The sequence below is a fragment of the Microtus oregoni genome, unplaced genomic scaffold (genome assembly GCF_018167655.1).
Source record: "Microtus oregoni isolate MIOR12 unplaced genomic scaffold, Mior012 000005F_ref0000423, whole genome shotgun sequence".
Classification (NCBI taxonomy): domain Eukaryota; kingdom Metazoa; phylum Chordata; class Mammalia; order Rodentia; family Cricetidae; genus Microtus; species Microtus oregoni.
In genome coordinates, this window is record NW_024543064.1 from 42679413 (window position 1) to 42703978 (window position 24566).

At 42.7% G+C, this 24566-nt stretch overlaps 1 protein-coding gene across 3 annotated transcripts in view; it reads right to left on the bottom strand.

The window, feature by feature from the left end:
• Positions 1-22760, bottom strand: part of Usp24 (ubiquitin specific peptidase 24) — a 143530-nt gene extending 120770 nt beyond the window's left edge. For 2 of the 3 annotated variants that reach the window (XM_041651379.1, XM_041651378.1), the window contains exon 1: positions 22095-22690. In XM_041651379.1, the coding sequence (XP_041507313.1) occupies positions 22095-22409 (315 nt within the window). In that variant the 5' untranslated portion in view covers positions 22410-22690. Of the gene's footprint in view, positions 1-22094 lie in introns of all 3 variants that reach the window. The other variant, XM_041651380.1, reaches the window with a different exon arrangement.
• Between the last annotated feature and the right edge of the window lie 1806 nt (positions 22761-24566).

Consider the following 24566-nt stretch of genomic DNA (forward strand, 5'->3'; position numbering starts at 1 on the left):
AGGGCTGTTACACAGAGAAACCCTGGGGGCGGGCAGAGAGTTAGTTATACAAATATTTCATTTATAGGAATACAACTCAACTAAAGGTTCCTTTATATTACTCTTTTTAGATAGAGATTTAATGTTCACTTAAGCAGTGCATTCTAATTTGCCTTAATGTTCACAGCTGCTAAATAATTCATTAGACTTAAGAAAAAAATCCTGAAGATCCTTAAGAGGAAGTGAAACCTGACGACAAAGGTGAGTAAAACACAAAAAGAAGAAAACAAGGCGCTCTCATTTTTGGTGTAGCAACACAAGTCAGTGCTGCCCTGTCAGAGTGGCTTTTGTTTAGAGGGGGTGGTGGTAATTGCAGAGACTCACAACTGCTCAAGGTGCCGAGAAAAAGTGACTGGTGAGGATGCTCAGTCATAAACAGGGCATCTACTCCAACCGTTACAGGCTCAAGAAACACTGCGCAAGAGAGGGTGGAAAGAATACAGACCCCAAGGATGGGGAGACTACTGTAAAATGCTGTCTTCTGGTACAGCCTGGCTGCTGTGTTACCATTCACAATCCACAAAAGATGGGTCCCTCAAAATTCCTGCACAGAAGGAGGAAAGGGGCTCATGATGACTGCTTCTCCCTGAGGACCTGCTGACTGTTGGTTGTTGCTAGGGAGAGGAGTCACTCTTTTCATCAGAGGAATAGCCACTGTTAACATGACCTTGCTCCAATTAACGTGCACCTATGCTGTGTGTAACCCTATTTTAACAATGACTCACAAAAAACAAACAACAAAAACCAAACAAACAAAGACACTAAAATAAGAAGGGGACTCGTCAGGAAGGAGGGATTCAGGAATAAGACAAAGTTAAAAAAGAGTGATGGAGGGGGCTGGAGAGATGGCTCAGCGGTTAAGAGCATTGCCTGCTCTTCCAAAGGTCCTGAGTTCAATTCCCAGCAACCACATGGTGGCTCACAACCATCTGTAAAGAGGTCTGGTGCCCTCTTCTGGCCTGCAGGCATACACACAGACAGAACACTGTATAATAATAAATAAATATAAAAAAAGAACGTGATGGATTTGTGCATTTGTGTAAAAAAATCCAAATATATTATATACATGTATGAAATTATTTAAAACATCAAAAAAGCAAACAAAGATGGGGTGAAGTCTCACCATTAGTTGTATGATTTTTAGACAGAGATGTTTTAACCCTGGCTCAAATAATATTTTAGGCTGGATATTTATTTGTTGGTAAAACTGTCCTGTACACTGAAGGATGATTAACACTGTGGTACCAAGAATGCAAATTTTGAGTTATGATAGCCAAGGAGACTCTATACATTGCCGAAAACAATGTCTACTGATATGCACCACTATGCCAAGTTTATGTAGTACTGGGGACAAACTCAGAGCAAATTCATACTAGGAAGGCTCTCTACCTGATGGAGGAAGGTCATTGGTTAAATAAAAAGAAACTGCTTGGCCCTCATTGGTTAGAAGATAGGTAGGAGGAGTAAACAGAACAGAACGCTGGGAGGAAGAGGAAGTGAGCTCAGACTCCACGGCTCTCCTCTCGGGAGCAGACGCCTCAGAGAGACGCCATGCTCCCAGCTCCCAGGCAGATGCACACGATGAAGCTCCGACCCAGGATGGACATAGGCTAGAATCTTCCCGGTAAGACCGGTGCCCACAGATTATTAGAGATGGGTTGATCAGGATATCAGAATTAGCCAGTAAGGGCTAGAGCTAAAGGGCCAAGCAGTGTTTAAATGAATACAGTTTGTGTGTTGTTATTTCGGGCATAAGCTAGCCAGGCAGCCGGGGTGCTGGGGGCGCAGCCCCGCCGCCCTTATTACAACATCTACCAAGTGAATTATATCCTCAGTCCTCCTAGTTTAATTGTACAGTAGAAGTTTTCTCTTTCCCCATATTAGAAATGATAATCTCTGCAAATAATCTCCATACTGAAGTCCCAACTAAACCATGCAATAAAGCTATACAGAAACGGACTGGTGAGTACGTCTAAAAGTGAAGATTGTTTTTAAAGCATCTATTGTGTTCTTTCCCATGTACAATGCTATTCTATGAGCTAAAGAAGAATATAAAGCAAAGGAAGTGATACAGAATACCCAAGATCAAATTTAATGTGTTAAGTCTAAAACTGGTTCATTATAAAAACATGGCAAGAGTTCAAAAAGTTCATTCCCACAAACTGTAATAGAAAGTAAACACCCTGACAGGAATCTGATCAAAGTCTAAAATTTAAATGGCCTTCAGCTACTGTTTAAAGTCTTAGGCAACTAGCCTGGATTAAAAGGAGAATTCCAAGATGGCTAGAGCCACCTAGTGAGATTCTTGAGATTCTGTCTCAAAAAACAAAAATAAAAATGAAGCTTTAAGCAACATAACTTTAGGGAGTTAAGTGATAGACATAAATGGAACAAATATTTCAAAATGGTGATGGCAATAAATATTTCCCAGAGCAGATTCTGCCATTTAGCTTTGTACCTCCAATATGAAATGCAACCTTAGACTTTAGGAGAAATACCAAAAACCAACCCAGTCCTCAAAGCACTCACAATTCAGTATGAGTGAAAAATCATAGTATCACTATAATGAGATAAATGCCATAACATGTGTTAAGTCTACTTGTAGAAAAGGATAAGTACAGGACCAAACTGACGACACACGCAGGTGTATGGATTAACTCTTACAGTCCAATACAAAAGAGTAGGAGAAAGGCACAGGCAAGGCAGGACAGAGGGGAGAAAAGCCTTTTGCAGAGACAAGGAGGCATAATGCGATCCGTGATTTTAAAGTTGACTTTTTAAAGTATCTTCTAAGAGTTCGTTAATTTGTAGTTTCATTTCTGCAGTTATTAAAACACAGAATCTAGGTCAAGTGTTGTTTTCAACATACTAACATTGTTCAAAGTTATCTTTCAAAATGCTTAATTTCAAATCTACAAATGTACGCTATCTCCCTGATGGTATTTTTGATAACCATTGTGTTTAATACATAGACATCTGAAACAGTTTTTAAGCCAGGCCACATATTGGTTGAAGACTTTACAACTTCTTTTCAAGTACTCAGTACCCATGCTGACTGGGTACATTCAGGCAGGTGCCCAGGGGTGTTAAAGTGATATAGGCTGACATAGCACCTTGAGAAGTGACAGCAACTGCTTGGCCTCCTCCTGACACCCACCACCCTTCATTAACTAGAGATGGAAAATTAGAATTAGAGATGGAAAATTCCTAAAGAAGAAAACAAGGGGTTGGGGTTCCATAATAACTCTGACCTTCTAACCCAAACAGTGCTTAACAAAGGGAACCATGCCGGGCTGTGGTGGCGCACACCTTTAATCCCAGCACTCAGGAGGCAGAGGCAGGCGGATCTCTATGAGTTAGAAACCAGGTTGGTCTACAAGAGCTAGTTCCAGGACAGGCTCCAAAACCACAGAGAAACCCTGTCTCGAAAAACCAAAAAAAATATAAAAAAAAAAAAATGAACAAAGGAAACCATGATGCCTAAAGAACAGAAACTTCGTGAGGAAGACACACTTAATAAGATGACCTACAGTCAAATACTTCCTTATGTTACAAAGAAATACATGGTTGTACAACACTTAACTACTCAAGAGGCTACAGCAGGAGGACTACTGCAACTGAAAGACAGCCTGGGAGACCCAGTGAGTTCTAGCCAGCCTGGTCTACAGAGTGAGATCCTCTCTCAATCAAACAACTTGAGTGTGATGGTATTTGCTTTAACACCAGTACTTGGGAGGCTAAGGCAGAAAGATTATTGTACATTTGAGACTTTGCCTTAAAAAAAAAAAAAAGAGTAAGAAGAAGACATAAGACAAAGTAAACAAAAACCACCTGAGGAAACAGGAGAAAGATTTTTTTTCCTGATTTTGATAATGAGCCAAAAGTCACAGTCTTCTAAGTGACAAGATTTGACATACCAAGGGACACATCTGCATGGTTCTTACTAACCCTGAGATAAATCTTCTATTTTAATCCCTAAAGTTATAGTGCTTAATTTTGTTTGCAAGAATAATGGGAAGGAACAGCAGATAACAGTGAGTTCTGTAGATAAGTGTTCCATATTGTGAGAGACATCTGCTCTGTAGCCTTGACACCTCCCCGGATATGCACTGCACGAATGAGAGGTAATGTTGCATCATTTCTGATCTTTGACCTTAGTGAATGTTTTGAATTCCTTTACTACAGACCTGTTCTAGACTTCAACCAAATGAAGTTCGGAGTGATGAAAAACAAATAGGACTTGCTTGCTATTCCCTACAAATCTTGTGGCTTTTCTGTGCACATATTGTAAACTATTGTTTTTATGGTACAAATTACATATATTTGGCCTGCATCATTTCGATAGGAACTGAGTGTTACTTACTCACCAGATTCATCAAAAACAAAATACCCTTGTTTCTGTGTGTTTAAGGCTGAAGTATCAATAATCTGTTGCTACTATAATTCACCAGAACATTTCAAAATAAGGCAGATACCATGAAAAATCTCACACAATGAAAATAACATTGTCAATAATTTTAGTACCCCAATATAAAACACACCACAAAAATCAAAGTAGGAATAAGGCAGAGGCCAGTTGAAGGAGTTTTCATTTTATAAGGCTGCTGCTACTTCCATCTCTAGTAAGTCTTTCAAATATTCCCGATATCCACCCAGCTCTAGATGATTTTTGTATTAACAATCATAAAGAGACTTTTAACACAGAAACAGATTAGTTCCTGTCCAGAAAGAGTGGTTGACACTGTAATCCAGCACTTGGAAAGTTAGGCAGGCAGATGGCCACAATATGAGAACCCATCTAAAAAAAAAAAAAGCAAGGAATGGTGGCACACACCTTTAATCCCAGGACTCTGGGAGACAGTAGCAGGAGGATCTCCTAGTTTGAGATCAGCATGGTCTACAGGGTTCCAAGACAGCCAGGGCTAAATGAGCCCTGCTTTAAAATATTAAGCAATTTCTTTTTTTTTTTTTTTTTACATTTATGCTTTTAGGACAAAAAAAATGGCATCATTCTTTAGAGACAGTGGTTGAGACATTATCAACTCATGAATATTAAACATTCGACAAGTAAATACAAATTCTGTACATTCCGTGGCACCAAAAAAAAATTTCCCTTAAAAGATATTTGGTTCGGGGGCTGGAGAGGTGGCTCAGCGGTTAAGAGCATTGCCTGCCCTTCCAAAGGTCCTGAGTTCAATTCCCAGCAACCACATGGTGGCTCACAACCATCTGTAATGAGGTCTGGTGCCCTCTTCTGGCCTTCAGGCACACACACAGAAAGAATATTGCATACATAATAAATACATAAATATTAAAAAAAAAAAGATATTTGGTTCCTGGCAATTGATACCACTACAGATAAACTGCATCACAAAAAAATTCCCAAGGCACTACTGAAATCTATACATCTATATTTCTATACTACACTTTTTCATAGTTAACTATATATACTATAATATGCATATATATTTCTATACTTCTTCATATTTAACTCATAATTTTAGAGTCTCCAGCTTCTAAATATCAAACATAGTTTATTACACTTCAGACATAAGAAATCTACTAGGCTCAAGGCTGTAAGAAAGAAGTATGGTGGTTCTGGTGTCAGCTTAATTGGATTAAGAAATTTCTAGGGCACCAAGGAAGCAAAGCTTTGTGTCTGTTTCTAGGGAGAATAAACGGAGATGAGAAGACCTGGTCTGAATGTGGGTCACAGCACCCCTGGCTGGGGTCTGGAACTGAAAAGAAGGTAAACAGGAGAAAAGCAATTCTGTCCTTTCTCTGCTTCCTGATTTGCTCAGATTAAAACAAGCTGGGAGCCCTCCTGCTGCCGTGCCCTCCCTACATGACAGACTGTGTCCTCTCTAACCCGAGAGAAAATAAATCCTTCCTCTTTCAGCTATCAGATCTTTGTCAGGAAAAAAGAACCAAGGGGCTATGTCCGATTTCTTCATCCTTGCACTTATTCTCAACACCTACCTCAGTGCCTAGCATACACAGTAAATTCTGGACAAAAACTAGCTAATCTGAATGCTAGTTCCAGTAAATGGGCATTAACTATTTTGCCACTCTGATAGTTCAGTATTATGTGTGTTGTTACTAATAAAGATTCATCTAAATTCTAAATAACTGCTTAGATTTTTTCTGAGTTTTTCTTCAGTGAACTCTTTCCATTTAATAAAAATAAGAAATTGCCGTTCTGTTAAGAATGTACAATTTCTGCATATAAAAGACAGAAAGAATCCGGTGAGTGGAATCCTTAAAAACTGCAGGGAGATAGGACCCTATCAATGGCCTAACAATTCTAACACTGCTATGGAACACAGGAACAAAGAAACACCACTAACTGTGTCAACAATTCTACCTGAATTCCTCTGTATTCTATCCCTTTTACCTAAAAACAAAGCCTCCTAATAGCTGCTTCAAAATACAGTCACAGATCTTTCCAAAGCTGGCAGTTAGAAATCAGAGATCAGTCAATACAGACAGCCATAGTTAGGAGAACAAAATGCTGTGAGATACTGGGGAGGGTGCATGTGGGGGGGGGCACAGAAAAGAAGTGGGCAGGGCAGGAAGAGAAACTAAAAATGCTGCTCACACCCAGACTCAACCTGTGGAATCAGTTTTCTTATAGTTAGGAATAAGACCAGATCAAATAGCTAGATAACCAATGTGAATTCTAGTTTTTATAAAATAATTCCTGTGACAGATAACCTTGGTTGTCAACTTGACTAGATCTGGAATCAACCAAAAGGTAAGCTGCCGAGCATGCCTGTGAGGTACCATCTCATGAACTATCTGGATGGAAGGCCTAGCCTAAACATTTGATGACAGCAGACACAAGAGCACATGAAGAAGGAAACTGATTTGTGCGTGCCTGTTTTCCCTCCTGGTGAGTTACCTCTCCTACTGCTGTGGTCGCATTTCTCCCTGGTATCAAAGAAAGCTTCCTGAGGCTCCAATATAGACTGAAGACAGAGCGCTCCAGGACTCCCCCAGCCTGCAGCGTCAGACTGAGACTGTACATCTTCTAGCGTTACAACCTCTCAGCCTCTCTAGTGTGTGACAGCCACTGTGGGTCTACACAGACCATGCTCTGTAAGCCAGTCTAATAAATTCAATATATAATCCTCATTCTCTAGCTCAATTATGTGATGGTAAGCAATAAGCTTTTTTTTATTTTATACTTCAGTTAGGAAAAAAAGTTCAGCTTTTTATACTTAATTTTCTTCAGAAACCATTTTTCGAGCAATTTTAGAATCTATTTTTGAGAACTGTTAAATGCTTTAGACTTTTTAATTACTTGTATTTAAAGGGCAGACAACAGAATTTGGTAGTCTGTATTTTAATGTTTATTTTACATTTAATAAAACTTACAGGCCATGAGAAACTCAAAAAAACTGGTATGGAACATCAGTTTAAGAAGTGTTACTTATTAATGCTGTGGAATATTTGTTTAATGATGCAGATGCGTTGCATTCTTTTATGCTGCATTTGTTTAACTCTGTGACGCTGTGTTACTTTGCCTGTCTACAACACCTGATTGGTCTAATAAAGAGCTGAACGCCCAATAGCTAGGCAGGAGAGATAAATAGGCAGGGTTGGCAGGCAGAGAAACTAAACAGAAGGAGAAATCTAGGGGGGAAAAAAAGAGAGAGGAGCGATAACAGAAGAAGAGGGACGCCAGGGGCCAACCACCCAGACACAGCCAGCCACAGAGTAAGAAGGAAATAAAGATATAGAATAAGGAAAGGTAAAAAACCCAGAAACAAAATGTAGTTAAAGACAAACAGGATAATTTAAGTTAGAAAAGGTGGCTAGAAATAAGCCCAAGCCAAGGCTGGGCATTCATAAGTAAAATATATCTCTGTATGTTTATTTGGGAGTTGCACTGCGCCCCGCCCTGCAAAAAAAAAAGTTACAGAAAACTTTGATTCAGAAAAATCAGCCTCATCATCCCAAAATAACATTATAAATATTTTAGTATTAGCTTATTTTAAGTAGTATGTATATATCCGTATGCAAACATGATTAGTTTTACAGTTTCTAACTTCTCAAATTACAATAAATGAAAAAAAATTAAAGCCAAGCATAGTGGCACACACATATAATCTCAGCACTTGGGAGTTAAAAATCAGGAGTTACATGGCAGGTCTGAGGACTGCCTAAGTACACAAGGCCCTTTCTCCAAGGGAGGTGGTGAGAAGAAAAAAAACTATATAACTGTCCAAGATGTGTGTGTTGTGTGTGTGTGTGTGTGTGTGTGCATAGGCCAGGGGTTGACACCAGGTGTCTTTTTAAGTCACTCTCCACCCTCCACTATACTTTATGAAACACTGTCTCTCCCTGAACCTGGAGCTCACCTATTCAGCTATACTAGCTAGCCAGTGAGCTCCAGGGATCACCTATTCGGCTACACTAGCCGGCCAGTGAGCTCTAGGGATCTGTTTCTGCTTGCCATATTGACTTTATTTGATGCTCTGGTTCATCTTATGTCAACTTGAAACAAGCTAAAATTGTCTGAAAGGAGGGAACAACCTCAATTGAAAAAATACCTCCATAAGATCCTGCTCTCAGGCATTTTCTGAATCAGAAATTGATGTGGGAGGGCCCAGCCCTTTGTAGGTGGTGCCATCCTTGGGCTGATGGGCAAATTGTCCTGAGTTTTATAAGAAAGCAGTCTGAACAAGCCATGGGCAGCAAGGCAGTAAGCAGCTCCCCTCCGTGGCCTCTGCATCAGCTACTGCCTCTTGGTTCCTGCCCTTTCTGAATTTCTGCCCTCACTGCTTTAATTATGGCCTGTCATATGAACTGTGAGTGAAATAAACCCTTCCCTTCCCAAGTTGCTTTTGGTCCCTGTGTTTCATCACAGCAATGGTAACCCTGACTAAGGCATATGGGTTCTAGGAATCCAAGCTCAGGTCTTCATGACTACCTGGTACATTAGTTACTCTTGAAAAAACACTACTTACAGAAGAGTTTATTCAGGCTTATGGTCCCAGAGAGATAAGAGCCTGTTCTGGCAGGGAGGCATAACAGCAAGCAGCGGGAATGGGGGCTGTAGCAGGAGGCTTAAAGCTCACATTTTTTTAAAACCATAAGCACAAAGCAGAGAGAACAAATTAGAAATAGTCAGAGCTTTTTATACTCCAAGTATACCCCAGTAACATACTTTGTCTAGCTGCACCTTCTAAACAGCCTCAAACACCACCACAACTGGGGACGTGTTCAAATGCCTGAGACTATAGGGACATTTCTTATTCAAACCACCACACATGGCACACACTTTACAGGCTGAGCCAGCTCCTCATTCTAACTCAGGTACTCATTTTGGAGAGAAAGGAGGCTCAGAAACGTAAACTGACTTGCCCAGTAACATAGCTAGCAAGCACAAACCCTGAATAGGAACGTACAGTCTCCCCAAAACCCTGGTTTAACATTCCTTCAAGTATCACTTGCCCTTTAGTTTCCGAGTCTCCTTCTAGCCATCCATTCATCCACTAAGTAATTTCTCTATCAATCAACACAAGCCAGGAACACTACAGTCACAACACACAGATATAAACACCTCTTTAAACTAAAATCTCATCATCACCATCAGGGCTTTACTGATGGATGCACAATATGCAGTGGGAGAATATAGATATTTGTGTACTTCATAAAAAATGGTATATTAGCTAACCTTGGGGAATAGATCAGTGCTAGCCAGGTAAGCGAAAAACAAGGAGTGCGAAAGCAGATGGCAGTTACCTATAAGGGAACAGGAGGTGAGAGATAAGATCAAGTAAAATATGGAAACCCTGTAATAAAAGAATTTAGATTTTACCCAGAGGAAATGAAGAACTATAGATACTTATGACCAAGGTTATCCCATGATTAAAGCTTGCTTGCACGTTAGAAAGATCATTCTAGTGCCATAAACAGAGATACAGAGAAAAGAAACATGAAGAGCCAGGCATGGAAACTAGAACAGAGCCAGAAAAGGAGCATGCGTACATACACACACATGGCCTTTGGGGCCAGAAGAGGGCCTTTATTTTGTTGTTGTTGTTGTTGTTAAGTTTGAAAGGATTCAGCATTTATTGCATTTCCCTTCTTTCTTTATTGATTTTTATTGAGCTCTACATTTTTTTCTGCTCCCCTCCTTCTTCTCCCCTCCCCTTCAACCTTCTCCCATGGTCCCCATGCTCCCAATTTACTCAGGAGATCTTGTCTTTTTCTACTTCCCATGTAGATTAGATCCATGTATGTTCTCTGTTGTCTAGGTTCTCTAGGATTGTGATTTCTAGGCTGGTTTTCTTTGCTTTATGTTTAAAAACCACCTATGAGTGAGTACATATGATAATTGTCTTTCTGGGTTTGGGTTACCTTACTCAATATGTTTTCTAGCTCCATCCATTTGCCTGCAAATTTCAAGATGTCATTATTTTTTTCTGCTATGTAGTACTCCACTGAATAAATGTACCACATTTTCCTTAACCATTCTTTGGTCAAGGGGCATTTAGGTTGTTTACAGGTTCTGGCTATGACAAACAATGCTGCTATGAACATAGTTGAGCACATGTCCTTGTGGCACTATTGAGCATCCTTTGGATATATACTCAAAAGCGGTATTGCTGGGTCTTGAGGAAGATTGTTTCCTAATTTTCTGAGAAATCACCACACTGACATCCAAAGGGGTCGTACCAGCTTATACTCCCACCAGAAATGCAGGAGTGTAACCTTTGCCCCACATCCTCTCCAGCATAAGTTGTCATCAGTGTTTTTTTATCCTGAGGGTCTTGGTTCTTACAGGTATTCGTGGGCCTCGCAATATGGGTGCTGGGATCCAAATTCTAGTTCTCAGGACTAGGCAGATGTAAGCCATCACTCCAGCTCTGACAAAAGACTTCAATAGAAGGGAGGGGGTTTCCTATCATAACTGAGATAAATGACAGAGGGAATACATTTCTATTTTTGAGATACCAAAACATATTTTAAATAGTTTCTAAGTGCCTTGCTGTTGATTTCCAAGTATAAATTTTAAAGTGCAATTTAATTTCCAGCTGAAACTGACAATATACAGTATAAAACACAAACTCACTGCAAGCTGGGATCTGAAAGCACACATCCCAGAAGCTGTGAGTTTCTGCCATGAAATGTCTGACCAATCTTGCTTTAATTTCTGAAGTCACTTTAAAGACCTACTGATAAAGACTATAAGCATCATGTTGTTTCAAAACGTATTTCTGATATAAACTCATGTGAAAGCATGTTAAATAATGCCAACTGACTTTCACAACACAAATAAATTGATAGATATTATGGGACAACAAAAGTTAACAGAAAAATTGAGTTTACCTTAGAAGTGGGAAGCAACTAAGATCTGCTTCTCTGTAAGAGAACAGTCAAGTCTGAGACTAGCCCTGGAAAAACAGTCCACAAACCTTTACACCATGGCCAGAGCACTTTCTTTACCTTTTTTTTTTCCCCTTGTTTTTCAAAACTGGAGTTCTCTGTGTAGCTCTAGCTCTCCCAGAACTCACTCTATAGACCAGGCTAGCCTCAAACTCAGAGATCTGCCTGCCACTGTCTCTGGAGTACTGGGATTAAAGGTTGTGCCACCACAACCACAAACACTTTCATTTCTAAAAAGATTGCCTAACTAAAATTTTGATTTACTTGAGTTTAGCTCTTCAGAACAATAAAAACAACAAAGACTATAGCTTTATAACCCATAAATTTGATTAAAGTAATCTCTAAAAGCAAGTCAATTCCTTCACACAAAGACAGAGAGAAAATTGTAAGCTACCAATGGTGGGGACAAGGATTTTCACTATTGGGAAACACCATAAATACAAAACCAAAATGGTCATATGTTAAAAACTCACCACAGATGTTATAAACAATGTCACCCACCACCACTGTGAGCATAACAAAAAGTCTGCAAAAAAAGGTCAACAATAAAAATTCCTATGCAGGAGCTGGAGAGATGGCTCAGAGATTAAGAGCACTGACTGCTCTTCCAGAGGTCCTGAGTTCAATTCCCAGCAACCACATGGTGGCTCACAGCCATCTGTAATGATATCTGGCGCCCTCTTCTGGCCTGCAGGCATACATGCAGACAGAATACTGAGACTATTGTATACATAATAAATAAACAAATCTTAAAAAAAATTCCTATGCAAACAATGAGAAATACAATAAGCTTTAAAACAAATGAATGCTCTCAAAAAAGCAGAAAACACTTTCTTGTTCTGAAAATAAAGAATGATTTTCTAAGTTACATACCTGCAATCTACCTTACCCAGCCTGAGCTCTCTTATCTGATTTCACAAGGTATCTGGAAGCTTATTTATCTGTTGGATGTTCTAATTTTTTTTAAGATTTAACTTTATTTTATGCATATGTGTGTTTGTCTGCGTGTATGTGTGTACACCACTTGTAGAGACAGGAAGAGGGTGTTAGATCCCCTGGAAGTAGAATTAATGGCAGCTGTTTTTGAGTCACCATGAGGGTGCTGGGAGTTGTGCTCAGAAACCACTGGGTTATCTCTCTCCAGCCCCAACTTCCCTTTAAAAACAAACAAACTTCCGGGTGGTGGTGGTGCAAGCCTTTATTCCCAGCACTCAGAGGCAGAGGCAGGCAGATCTCTGTGAGTTCAAGGCCAGCCTGGTCTACAAGAGCTAGTTCCAGGACAGGCTCCAAAGCTACAGAGAAAACCTGTCTTGAAAATAATAATAATAATAAATAAAAGCAAACAAACCAAAACTCAGTTAAAATATATTACCCATTCCTGGCCCTTTTTAAACAAAGCACAGAGACATCATTCTAGTTTGTGACATCATTACAAATGCAGACATCCTCTTAAGGTGCACACAAAGGTGTTACCAATCACCCTATAAAGCCTGAACAAGCCAGCTCTCAAGGCTCCTCTCTCCCATCACCAAGCTGCTACAGACAGTAGGTCAAAGGTACCTACTCCTAAGAGCATACCACCTCATGTGAAAGTATGTTTAAATACAGGGGAACGGGAACAAGAGGAGGCAATGGAACATACATGTCACAAATGCAGGGTGGGGAAATAAGCTGGGCATGGGGCATATGCAGTGCTCCAGAGGTGGAGGCCAGCCTGGGTTACATTAAACCCTGTCTCAAAACCAAAACCAAAAACCATTCATACAAACTCCTCCAATAAAAAGGGGAAATATCTGTATGTGAAGTGGGGGGTGAGGTACAGCAAGAAGGAAAGAGGCAGGCTGGTAAAGGCGGTTCGGGGACTGACAAGCACAACGTATAATGATGCAGGCCTATGAAAATGTCATGGAGAAACCCATTTCCTTTATGCTAATCAAAAATTAAAACAACAAAGCTTAAACACAAATGAGTAAGTCTAGGTGCTTCAGTGTATTAATTATGAGGATGTTTTGAAATGGTTCATTCTTATTCAGACTTAGAAAACCTAGTTCTGACTTTGAAAAATTCTATTAAAACTTTATTTTTTTCCCCCCTTTTTAAATTTTGAGACAGAGTTTCTCTTGTGGCCCTGGCTGTCTTGGAACTTGCTCTATAGATCAGGCTAGCCCTGAACTCAGAGATCTGCCTGCCTCTGCGTCCTGAGTGCTGGGATTAAAGAATTCACCTATTAAACTTTTTTGATACTTTCTTATTACAAATTAAATTTTTCAGGGCTAAAAAGGAATGTTAAAAGCATGTACTGCTTTTGCAAAGAAATTTAATTCAGTTTCCAGCATCCACCCTGGGTAGCTTACAACCACCTGTCACTCCACCTTCAGAGGATCCAACACCTCCAGCCTTCACAGGTTCCTGCACTTACGTGTATAATGTGTATTCTCTGTCTCTGTCTCTCTGTCTCTCTCCTCTCTCTCTCTCTCTCTCTCTCTCTGTCCTCTCTCTCTTTTTCCCTCCCTCTCTAAAAAATCAGAATTTTTACCTTCAGAATCAAATCTTATATAATAGTTGGGAAGTAAATCTAAAAATTTGAGTACATTAATATACTCCTGCACTTACGTGTATAATGTGTATTCTCTCTCTCTCTCTTTCCCTCCCTCTCTAAAAAATCAGAATTTTTACCTTCAGAATCAAATCTTATATAATAGTTGGGAAGTAAATCTAAAAATTTGAGTACATTAATATACTCCTGCACTTACGTGTATAATGTGTATTCTCTCTCTCTCTCTCTTTCTCTCTCTCTCTTTCCCTCCCTCTCTAAAACAGATCTTTCTGAAAAATCAGAATTTTTACCTTCAGAATCAAATCTTATATAATAGTTGGGAAGTAAATCTAAAAATTTGAGTACATTAATATATTTCCCTATTAAAAGTTGAAGCCTTGCCGGGCGGTGGTGGCACACGCCTTTAATCCCAGCACTCGGGAGGCAGAGGCAGGCGGATCTCTGTGAGTTCGAGACCAGCCTGGTCTACAGAGCTAGTTCCAGGACAGGTTCCAAAGCCACAGAGAAACCCTGTCTCGAAAAACCAAAAAAAAAAATGAAATAAAATAAATAAAAGTTGAAGCCTTGCCAGGCCTGGTGGCACAGGCCTTTAACCCTAGCACTTAGGAGGCAGAGGCAAGAGGATCTCCAGGAATTAAGGCCAGCCTAGTCTACACAGTGAGTTCCAGGCCAGCCTGGGCTACACTGAAAGACCCTGTCTTTACAAAAATGAAAACAAAAACAAAGTCCACAAAACCCTGCAATCTCTTTAAATTATCAAAGCAGTACGATATTTATTTTTCTAATATTGAAACTGATTTCAAATCCTAAGCTAATAAGTTGTATGATGCTGTCCTGGTCTATTATGATAGACTAAAACATACACTCAAGACACAGTGAAGGAAGTTCCTTCATACCAATTAGAAATATTCTAAAAGCAAACGAGGGGTAGGGAGATTGCGTAGCAGATAAAGGTCATAATGATAAAAGCCTCAAGGGTTTAATTGCCAGAACTCACATAAAAAGCTGGAGAGATGGCTTACAGTTAGGAGCATTCCGTTATTCTTGCAGGAGACCCAGGTTTGGTTTCTACATGGTGGCTCACCATCACCTGTAACTCCAATTCCAAGGAATCTGGTGCCTTTTTCTGGCCTCTGTGGGTAATAGGCGTACATACAAGCAAAACATTCATTCATACACATAAACAAAAACAAGTAAATAAAAAAAGCTGAACATTGTAGTATACACCTCTAATCTATGCTGCAGAACAATCTTCATACACTATAAATATGTATTGCTCTCACTGTTAATAAAGAACTGACTGGCCAATAGCTAGGCAGGATTTGGGGGGCAGAGAGACACTGGGAAGAAGGGCAGAGTCAATGAGTATCGAACAAGGTGAAGAACAACATGGGAAGTTCACAGATGAGGTAAACGATCCTTGGGGGAGTACATAGATTAATAAACATGGGAAGTTCATAGATGAGGTAAATGTGTCTCAGGGAAGCACACAGATAACAGAAATGTGTTAATCTAAGTTGTAAGAACTGGCTAGAGACAAGCCTAAGCTATTGGTTGAGCAGCTATAATTGGTTACTATATGATTAGTTATAGTATTATGACTATTATATTATAATAAGTAATAAGTGTCTGTGTGATTATGTGGGAACTGGCGGATGGGATAAAAAAAGTCCGCCTATAGATCTCTGAATTCCTACAGCAGCACGGATGGCAGAGACAGGAAAATCTCTTCAACAGCAGAACCAACTGTTTAAAAAAAGTGCAGACAAAACTGGATGTCAATCTGTAGAAGAATGAAAATAGATCCATATCTATCACCATGCACAAAACTCAAGTCCAAATGGATTAAAGACCTCAATATCAGTTCGAACACACTGAACCTGATAGAAGAGAAAGTGGGAAGTACTCTACAACACATGGGCACAGGAGACCACTTCCTACGTATAACCCCAGCAGCACAGACACTAAGGGCATCATTGAATAAATGGGACCTCCTGAGGCTGAGAAGCTTCTGTAAAGCAAAGGACACTGTCACTAAGACAAAAAGGCAACCCACTGACTGGGAGAAGATCTTCACCAACCCTGCAACTGACAAAGGTCTGATCTCCAAAATATATAAAGAACTCAAGAAACTAGACCGCAAAAGGCTAATCAACCCAATTATAAAATGGGGCACTGAGCTGAACAGAGAATTCTCAACAGAAGAACTTCAAATGGCCAAAAGACACTTAAGGTCATGCTCAACTTCCTTAGTGATCAGGGAAATGCAAATCAAGACAACTTTAAGATACCATCTTACACCTGTCAGAATGGCTAAAATAAAAAACACCAATGATAGCCTTTGCTGGAGAGGTTGTGGAGAAAGGGGTACACTCACCCATTGCTGGTGGGAATGCAAACTTGTGCAACCACTTTGGAAAGCAGTGTTTCGGTTTCTCAGGAAATTCGGGATCAACCTACCCCTGGATCCAGCAATACCACTCTTGGGAATATACCCAAGAGAGGCCCTATCATACAACAAAAGTATATGCTCAACAATGTTCATGGCAGCATTGTTTGTAATAGCCAGAACCTGGAAACAACCTAGATGCCCTTCAACAGAAGAATGGATGAAGAAAGTATGGAATATATACATATTAGAGTATTACTCAGCAGTAAAAAACAAGGACTTCTTGAATTTTGCATACAAATGGATGGAAATAGAAAACACTATCCTGAGTGAGGTAAGCCAGACCCAAAAAGAGGAACATGGGATGTACTCACTCATATTTGGTTTCTAGCCATAAATAAAGGACATTGAGCTTATAATTCATGTTCCTAGAGAAGCTAAATAAGAAGGTGAATCCAAAGACAAACACATAGGCATCCTCATGAATATTAACCTTCATCAGGCGATGAAAGGAGACAGAGTCAGAGACCCCCAAGGGAGCACCGGACAGAAATCTCAAGGTCCAAATCAGGAGCAGAAGGAGAGGGAGCACGAGCAAGGAACTCAGGACCGCGAGGGGTGCACCCACACACTGAGACAATGGGGATGTTCTATCGGGAACTCACCAAGGCCAGCTGGCCTAGGTCTAAAAAAGCATGGGATAAATCCGGACTAGCTGAACATAGTGGACAATGAGGAATAATGAGAGCTCAAGAACAATCGCAGTGGGGTTCTTGGTCCTACTGCACGTACTGGCTTTGTGGGAGCCTAGGCAGTTTGGATGCTCACCTTAGGAGACCTGGATAGAGGTGGGCAGTCCTTGGGCTTCCCACAGGTCAGGGAACCCTGATTGCTCTTCGAGCAGATGAGGGAGGGGGACTTGATCGGGGGAGGGGGAGGGAAATGGGAAGCGGGTGCGGGGAGGAGACAGAAATCCTAAATAAATAAATAAATAAATAATAATAATAATAATAAAGTGCCGACAAAAAACAATCACACACACACACACACACACACACACACATCCCACTAAATAAAAAAAATCTTGAAGCAAATGACAGGGCAATTGAAAAATGAGAATCCAACCCTTATGTGAACTCATACACCTAATTCCCAAAGGAACTACATGATGATTGTAGAGAAATGTTTACTTTAAAAACTTGGCTAGGGGCTGGAGAGATGGCTCAGCAATTAAGAGCACCGGCTGCTCTTCCAGAGGTCCTGAGTTCAATTCCCAGCACCCACATGTTGGCTCATGACCATCTACAACGGGATCTGATGCCCTCTTCTGACATGCAGGTGTACACGCGGAGTACTCATACATAAAATTAAATAAAGTTTTTTTTTAAAAAAAAAACTAGGCTATGCTGACTAATTTTTCAGACATTTTTGTTTTATTTACTTTCAACTGATCTGAGGATTATTTTTTTCCTAAATGATTTTTGTAAAAGAAATTATCAAACCATAGTAAAGCAAACAACAGATCATATTTTCAGATCACATTAGTCAAAATGTATACTCATTTGATATTTATACTAAAACACACTAGGACTGTTATATTTTAGGAAAAAATAAAATGATTTTAATAGGAGCCTCATTTATAACTGGGGGAGAGGGAAATATGATAAATTAAAAAGAACACATCACGGTGACTTTAATTCCCATGTGTTTTACATGTGCTATATGACAGGCCCAACTATGAGGCCCTTAACCTAAGAAACAAAACCAAACAAATTTAGGAACTCTTGCAAATATTTCTGATATATTACTACCAAAGGAATGTGCACATTCAATAAAAACAAAACAAGTTCACAATTACTCATCTGATCAGAATATGAAATGACATTCAGAGTATTAACAAATAGAAATGGAAAGCTAAGCCGGGCGGTGGTGGCGCACGCCTTTAATCCCAGCACTCGGGAGGCAGAGGCAGGCAGATCTCTGTGAGTTCGAGGCCAGCCTGGTCTACAAGAGCTAGGTCCGGAACAGGCTCCAAAGCCACAGAGAAACCCTGTCTCGAAAAACCAAAAAAAAAAAAAAAGAAATGGACAGCTAAGAAGTTACTTCATTAGTTAATGTGAAAGTCCCTGTTGAAAACTTTTAGCATTTTCTGAGGACAAAATTAAAAAAGGAAAGGTATATTTCATAATTATTAAATATTTCACAATTATTAAAATGTCTAAGATGCCCAAGATACCCGCTCAGACTTTACAGATCTTTGGGCAAGATTATGAAGACCAACTCCAAAGCTCTAAAGAGAGCCGGGCGATGGTGGCGCACACCTTTAATCCCAGCACTTGGGAGACAGAGGCAGGTGGATCTCTGTGAGTTCGAGACCAGCCTGGTCTACAGAGCTAGTTCCAGGACAGGCTCCAAAGCCACAGAGAAACCCTGTCTCGAAAAAAAAACAAAAGCAAAAAAACAACAAAAAAAAAAAGCTCTAAGGAGAGCAGAACTGGGGGACCAGCTCTCAGCAGTGGCAAAGGGGCACAAGGTTGACTCTGGCCACAGAAAACTGTGAAGGCTTCCTACAGTGGGGGTTTTAAAGCTCAGGAGAAGTTATTTAGAGCAGTTGTGAGATCTCACGCTCTTTAATAATAGAACAGACTCCTCATTTGCCATAGGATGGTTCTGAAGTAAGGCCATTCAAATTCAAAATTAGAAGGGTTCTTAGAGACCCTTCCAGACCCAAAGACCAAGAACCGCATCTACATTCACACCCAACAAAACTAGCAAGAAAGCAGTGCCTTTACTTAATTGGAGGACATTACAAAGGCTTTCTATGAAGTCCATGTGTTTTGCGCGTTATCTGGGTCTTTCTAAATCCAATAAATTCTCTTGCTCTTACTGAAATGCAACTTTTACTTTTCAAAATATTAATTTTTAAAGTAATTCTAATTACAGAAGGGCCCCAAGTTACCAAACTGATTCTAGCTACATGACCTTGAAAAGTCTCTTCTTATAAACCGCAAACCGAGAGCCCGAAATGAAAGTAAGACCATTAGAATGTAAACTCTATGTTCTGTTGGTCACTCCACCCCCTGCCAGTGGGACAGGCAGGCATGAAATGCTTACTGACTGACAGAATCATTGAATCATTTCTGTCCCAAAATATATGTCAAGTAAATACAACCATTTTCTTTTTCAGCTTCCTCCCCCCCATTATTTTTTATCTAATGGAACCCAGGGTTTCATGTACACTAAACACATCCCACCACTGAGCTGCATCCCTGGCCTCATTTTCTTCCTTTTTAACTAATTAAATTTTAGTCTGCATTACCTCAAAAAAATTTTTAAGGGACCCTAAAAATAAAATTCCTTATGCAAAAGAGCAGAAATATATTTATTTTAAAATGAGACTCAGGTTTTAAAAAATAGGGGTAAATTATTTATAGCTGGCCACATCACTGTTTTTTTACTCTAATTCTCTACCTTTGATCCATTCCTGTACCCAATTTCTTTTTCCTGTGTAAGGGAAGCTTCTGGTCCTATTAGCTGCTTCTATGAGGCCAACTTCCCCTTTGGGACCTGAAAGGTCATTTCTGTAAAGCAAGGGGACTGTACTCATTATTAATTTCTAAAGTCTCTGCTTTAAAAAAAAAGTATAATTCTGCTTTCATCCTACCCACGGACGTAGATGTCCTGATGCCTTGGATTGGTGCTCACCCCTCCTGGAATCAAAGAATAGCTCACAATTCGCCTCTCTCCAAACTCTTTACTGTCCCTTGTTATCTGTACCAGACCAAATGAATTCAATCCTGAAACTATTAAATGGATGCAGTGAAAAGCTCCTGGCTTTTGATGACAGAGACCTGGACTGGAATGTAGGTTCTTACAGTGATGCAGTAACTATTTTTACTGAGGACTAGTAAAATGTACGGAGTACCTAGACCAGAACCTGACAGGCCTTTCAGAAGCCACATTTCCCCACTAGTCATGTGACAAGGACACACAAGCTGCACGGTGGCACGGGGGAGGGCTTTAAAACTGGTGGTATGGTATCAGAAGTCAGCCTTACCCTGCCAGTGTACCACACGAGTAGAGCAGCCCTCATCAAAACAAGTCCTCAGGGGTCTCACAACTCAGTGCTCCAGCCTCCCAGAGCCCCAAACCACATGGGGGGGGGGGGGGGGGAATTAAAAGACAGAGTCTCTGGATTTTACCTGAAAGCAAACTTGTCATCTGCTGTTCACTTCAAAGAAGCCACTCGAGATTCTTCCAACTTAAATGTACAGGAAGTAAGCTAATTTAACGTGCTGCAAGTACTCTAACTTGTGTTGACTTTCAATCATAGGCGATTAAAAGCAGGAACAGAAAATAAAATTTCTCACATGATGAAAACACCGAGCTTTGCAGACTCGTACAAACATGTTCAGAAAAGGTGATAGCTTGCTTCTTGATTTCAAAATAGGTCAAGTCTGGCAAGAGCAAGGGGAGGAGTGCTGGGGGCTGGCAGTAAGAGTGACTTAAGAATTGTCACTTTCACTCAAGGCGGTGGTGGCACACCCCTTTAATCCCAGCACGGGAGAGGCAGAGGCAGGCGGATCTCTGTGTTAGAGGCCAGCCATTTTTCTGCAAATTAATCATAAACACCACGGCTTCCTTGTTTTGGCAAGCTTGTCATCCTCTCCCACATTCCTTGATCACATTGTAAACCAAAGCATTAAAAGGCCTAGTTTTCACTACGTAAGTTTTGAGGTGTCTGATCAAACGCACCAGAGTTTCTCCCTTCTCTAGGCTCTTCAGTCCTTCCCCTTCTTCTCGGGTACACGCCCCACCCCCCCAACCCCCCATCAATCTCCCTAGGTACATCCTTTCCTCAATTCTAACTTCCCCTCATCTGTGTCCGTACTCCCCTTACCCACGCTGGGTCCCAGCTTCAACCTCCCATTCCTGATCTTCTGGTCCTTCCTTTGCTTCTCTTCTGCCCAAGCTTCTCACTCACTCTTTTTCTCCGTCCAGTTCCGCTACCTGCCAGCACACACCTGACCTTAGAGAAGCCCATCCCTTCAAGGCAGACCTTGTAACAGACAGACCTGCTCCTTCGCCTGGCATTCATTCCCATCAGCGCTGGTCCTGTCTAGGTCCTCCTCATTTTGGGGGCATTCTCCTCTTGCTGAAGGTTGGCTTAAAAACCCAAACCCTTTTTCTGACCCCAAACAGCTCTCCCGTGTGACCCGGCAAAGGCCTCTACTCTGGCTGGGCTATCGCACTATTTCTGACTCTGAACCTGGTACCTACCCGAATCCTTCAAGGAAATCAAGTGCCACAAATACCCGTCCACCAAGTCCCCCGTTTTGACACCTGATATTCATGTCCTTCCCATCTCCCAAGCCAGGAGAAAGTGGAAATGTAGACCCTCCTCCGCATGCCTCTAGGGGCCGTACCCCTACTCAGCAGGTAGCCTAGGAGACCCCTCCACAGCCCAGGTCCGTGTTCCTAACTCCATGCCGGCAGACTTCTCCCCCAAAGCCCTTCTCCCCATCTGACCCCGGTCTAGTGACCCCGTCTCTGACCAGAGGCCGGGCTGCTACCTCTGTAACCCCCTCCCCCAGTTTTGTTACAGTCCCCGCCCAAGAGTCCCGCTGCGAGCCGGGCGGGCTGCGCTCCCTGCCCACGGGACTCGAGCGCAGCCGCCTCTCCCGCGAGGTCAGGGCAACCAGCGCCACTCACCTCCGCGTCCACCACCTCGTGGTAGGCTGGCGGGGGGTCGAAGCCACCGCCACCTCCGCTGCTCCCGCCGCGGGAAGGCCCGCCGCCGTCCCCGCTGCCGTCGCCCCGTGGGCCGCCGCCCGGCCCCGGACTGGGGCCCCCGCTATCCATGGGCTCGTAGCCGCCGTAGTCCAGGCCCGGCCGCTCGTTGGTGAGCAGCGCCACGGCCTCGTTGATGTCGTTCTTGGCCAGGCGCAGGGCCTTGCGGATGGTGGCCGGGTCCGAGAAGCCCATGCACAGCAGCGTGGTCATGTGCTGCTCCTCCTCCGATTCCATGGCTCCGGCTTCAGAGCCGCGCCGGCCGGCGGGCGGGCGGCGAGGCTGCGGCTCCCGGGCCTGGCGGACCGCGCCGCGCTGCTTCGGCGCCGGCTCCGCACCCGGGCGGAAGCCCCTACGCTCCTGCCCCGCGCGCTCCGCGGCCGCGGGGCCAGGGTTGGGCGCGTGCGTGGGCGCCTTGAGCCGAGCCGGAGCGGTGAGGCTCTCAGGCGCGACCGGCCGGCCCAGCCCTGCGCGCCGCCATGTTGGCCTGCTCCTCCTCCTCGCGGGACCGCGCCTCCGCTCCCGGAAGCGGCACTAGCGGCGTTCGGCGGGCCGTCCCCGGGCGCGGGCTGCGCGGCGCGGTGTGTGTGTGTGCGCGTGTGTGGGTGTGAGTATGTGTGTGCGCGTGTGTGGGTGTGCTTCTCCAAGGCGAGGACCAGGGAGGGGCGCGCGCGGAGCGTGGCTAAGGTGAGAGGCCGCGGCGCGCCGGGCAAGAGCGAGAGTCCTCCGCCGGCGCCTCCGCCCGCCCTTTCCCCGGCAACAGGTCCCCTCTGGGACGGGAGGGGCGGACGCGGAGCGGCTCGCTAGCGGCGCCGAGATCCGCCACCGCCCGGGCCTCCGTGGCCTGATGCCACTCGTGTCTCATAGCGGGCGACTCCAGCTGCCGCTCCCGGAGCCCTGCTCGGTCCTCCTGAAGTGTTCTGCGGTCCGAGGAAAGTGATCCCACACGCCGCCGAAGCCCTTCTCGCCGCCCACGGACACCGGTGCCCGGCTCCGCGCGACGAGCACCTCCGCACACCATGGGCCTCCCACCCTCCAGTCGCCTTCTCCGGAGACCCTCAGGCCCTGAACTCCCTCTCCTGACCTGTCCCACCAAACCTGACTAAACTTTACCAGACTTTTTAAGCTGAAATCCATGGAAAATCTAAAATACACCACCCACCATCACCCCAATCCGAAATAGAAATCTCGGTGCTCTGTATGAAAACATCTGAAAATGCAAACTGCATTGCCGTCCTCCGAAACATGCTGGGCGTCTGTCCCATCCTGGTTCTGTCCACTAACCCGCCTTTCTACCTAACTCTTCAGCCCAGGGAGTTTTCTGTCTTTGGGGCTCACCTCTGTTTCTGTCTTCCGGCATTTGTCTAGCGTTTTGCCTCCTGTTTCCACTTCAGCATTGGCATTGCCGAGTCATTTTTGCTAGTTCCCTCTGCCCTTTTACCCACCTCAGTTTCCTCTAAATCCCATTTCTTCTAAGCCTGGTTCTTTTCCTTCTCTCCGCATTACTTGTTTAGTTCATCGCCTCTTATCCTCTTCTTGAACCCAAAGTCCCCCCAGCCTTTCCTTCTCACGCCGTTAAATCATTTCTCCACATACCCCAAATCTAAAATTATGGAAAATACTCAGAACTTTTATCTGCGTTCTCTCTGCCAATCTTTTTCCTTAGACCGTGATGATTTCTTGCCTAGTAACCTGACGCTTAGTTTACCAACACCAGTGATTTGACTTGCTGGGTGGGTGAATTTATCATTGTAAATAAAGGCACTATTTCTGTTGTTCTTATTAAAGTCTAGGTATTGGATTTGGTCACAGAGCAGACACCTACATAAAGTTTTATTAAGGGATAGCAAGTTCTGGGAGTGGGGCGGTGATTCAATGAAGTTTTAAGTACATATAGTAGCTAAAGAACAAAAGTAGTGAGGCTGGAGAGATGACTCAGTGGCTAAGAGCACTAGGATCCCATTCAATTCCCAGCATTCACATGGCAGCTCACAACTGTCTGTAACACCAGTTCCAGGGGAACCGACACAGATATACATGTAGGTCAGATACCAATGCACATTTAAAAAGAAGAACAAAAGTACTTTGAGGTAAGCAACTTGTCATAGAGGATACACCGATACAATAGTACCGTAGGTCAGGATGTAAGACTTTAAGACAATCCTGAAGCCATTTTTGACAATTCTGAATCCTCTCAGCCTCTGTGCCATAGTGCTTCCCCTCCTCCCCTGGGAACCAAGGACCTAACAGCTACACTCGCACGTACTCAGTTCCTGAACAATTACCCATATACGTACGCTTTGGTTCGGTCCCCTGGGAAACGGGGTCAAAATGACCTCTTACCTCATCTGATCTGGCAACACCTCTCCGGTCAATTATTGGTAATAGCCCTTT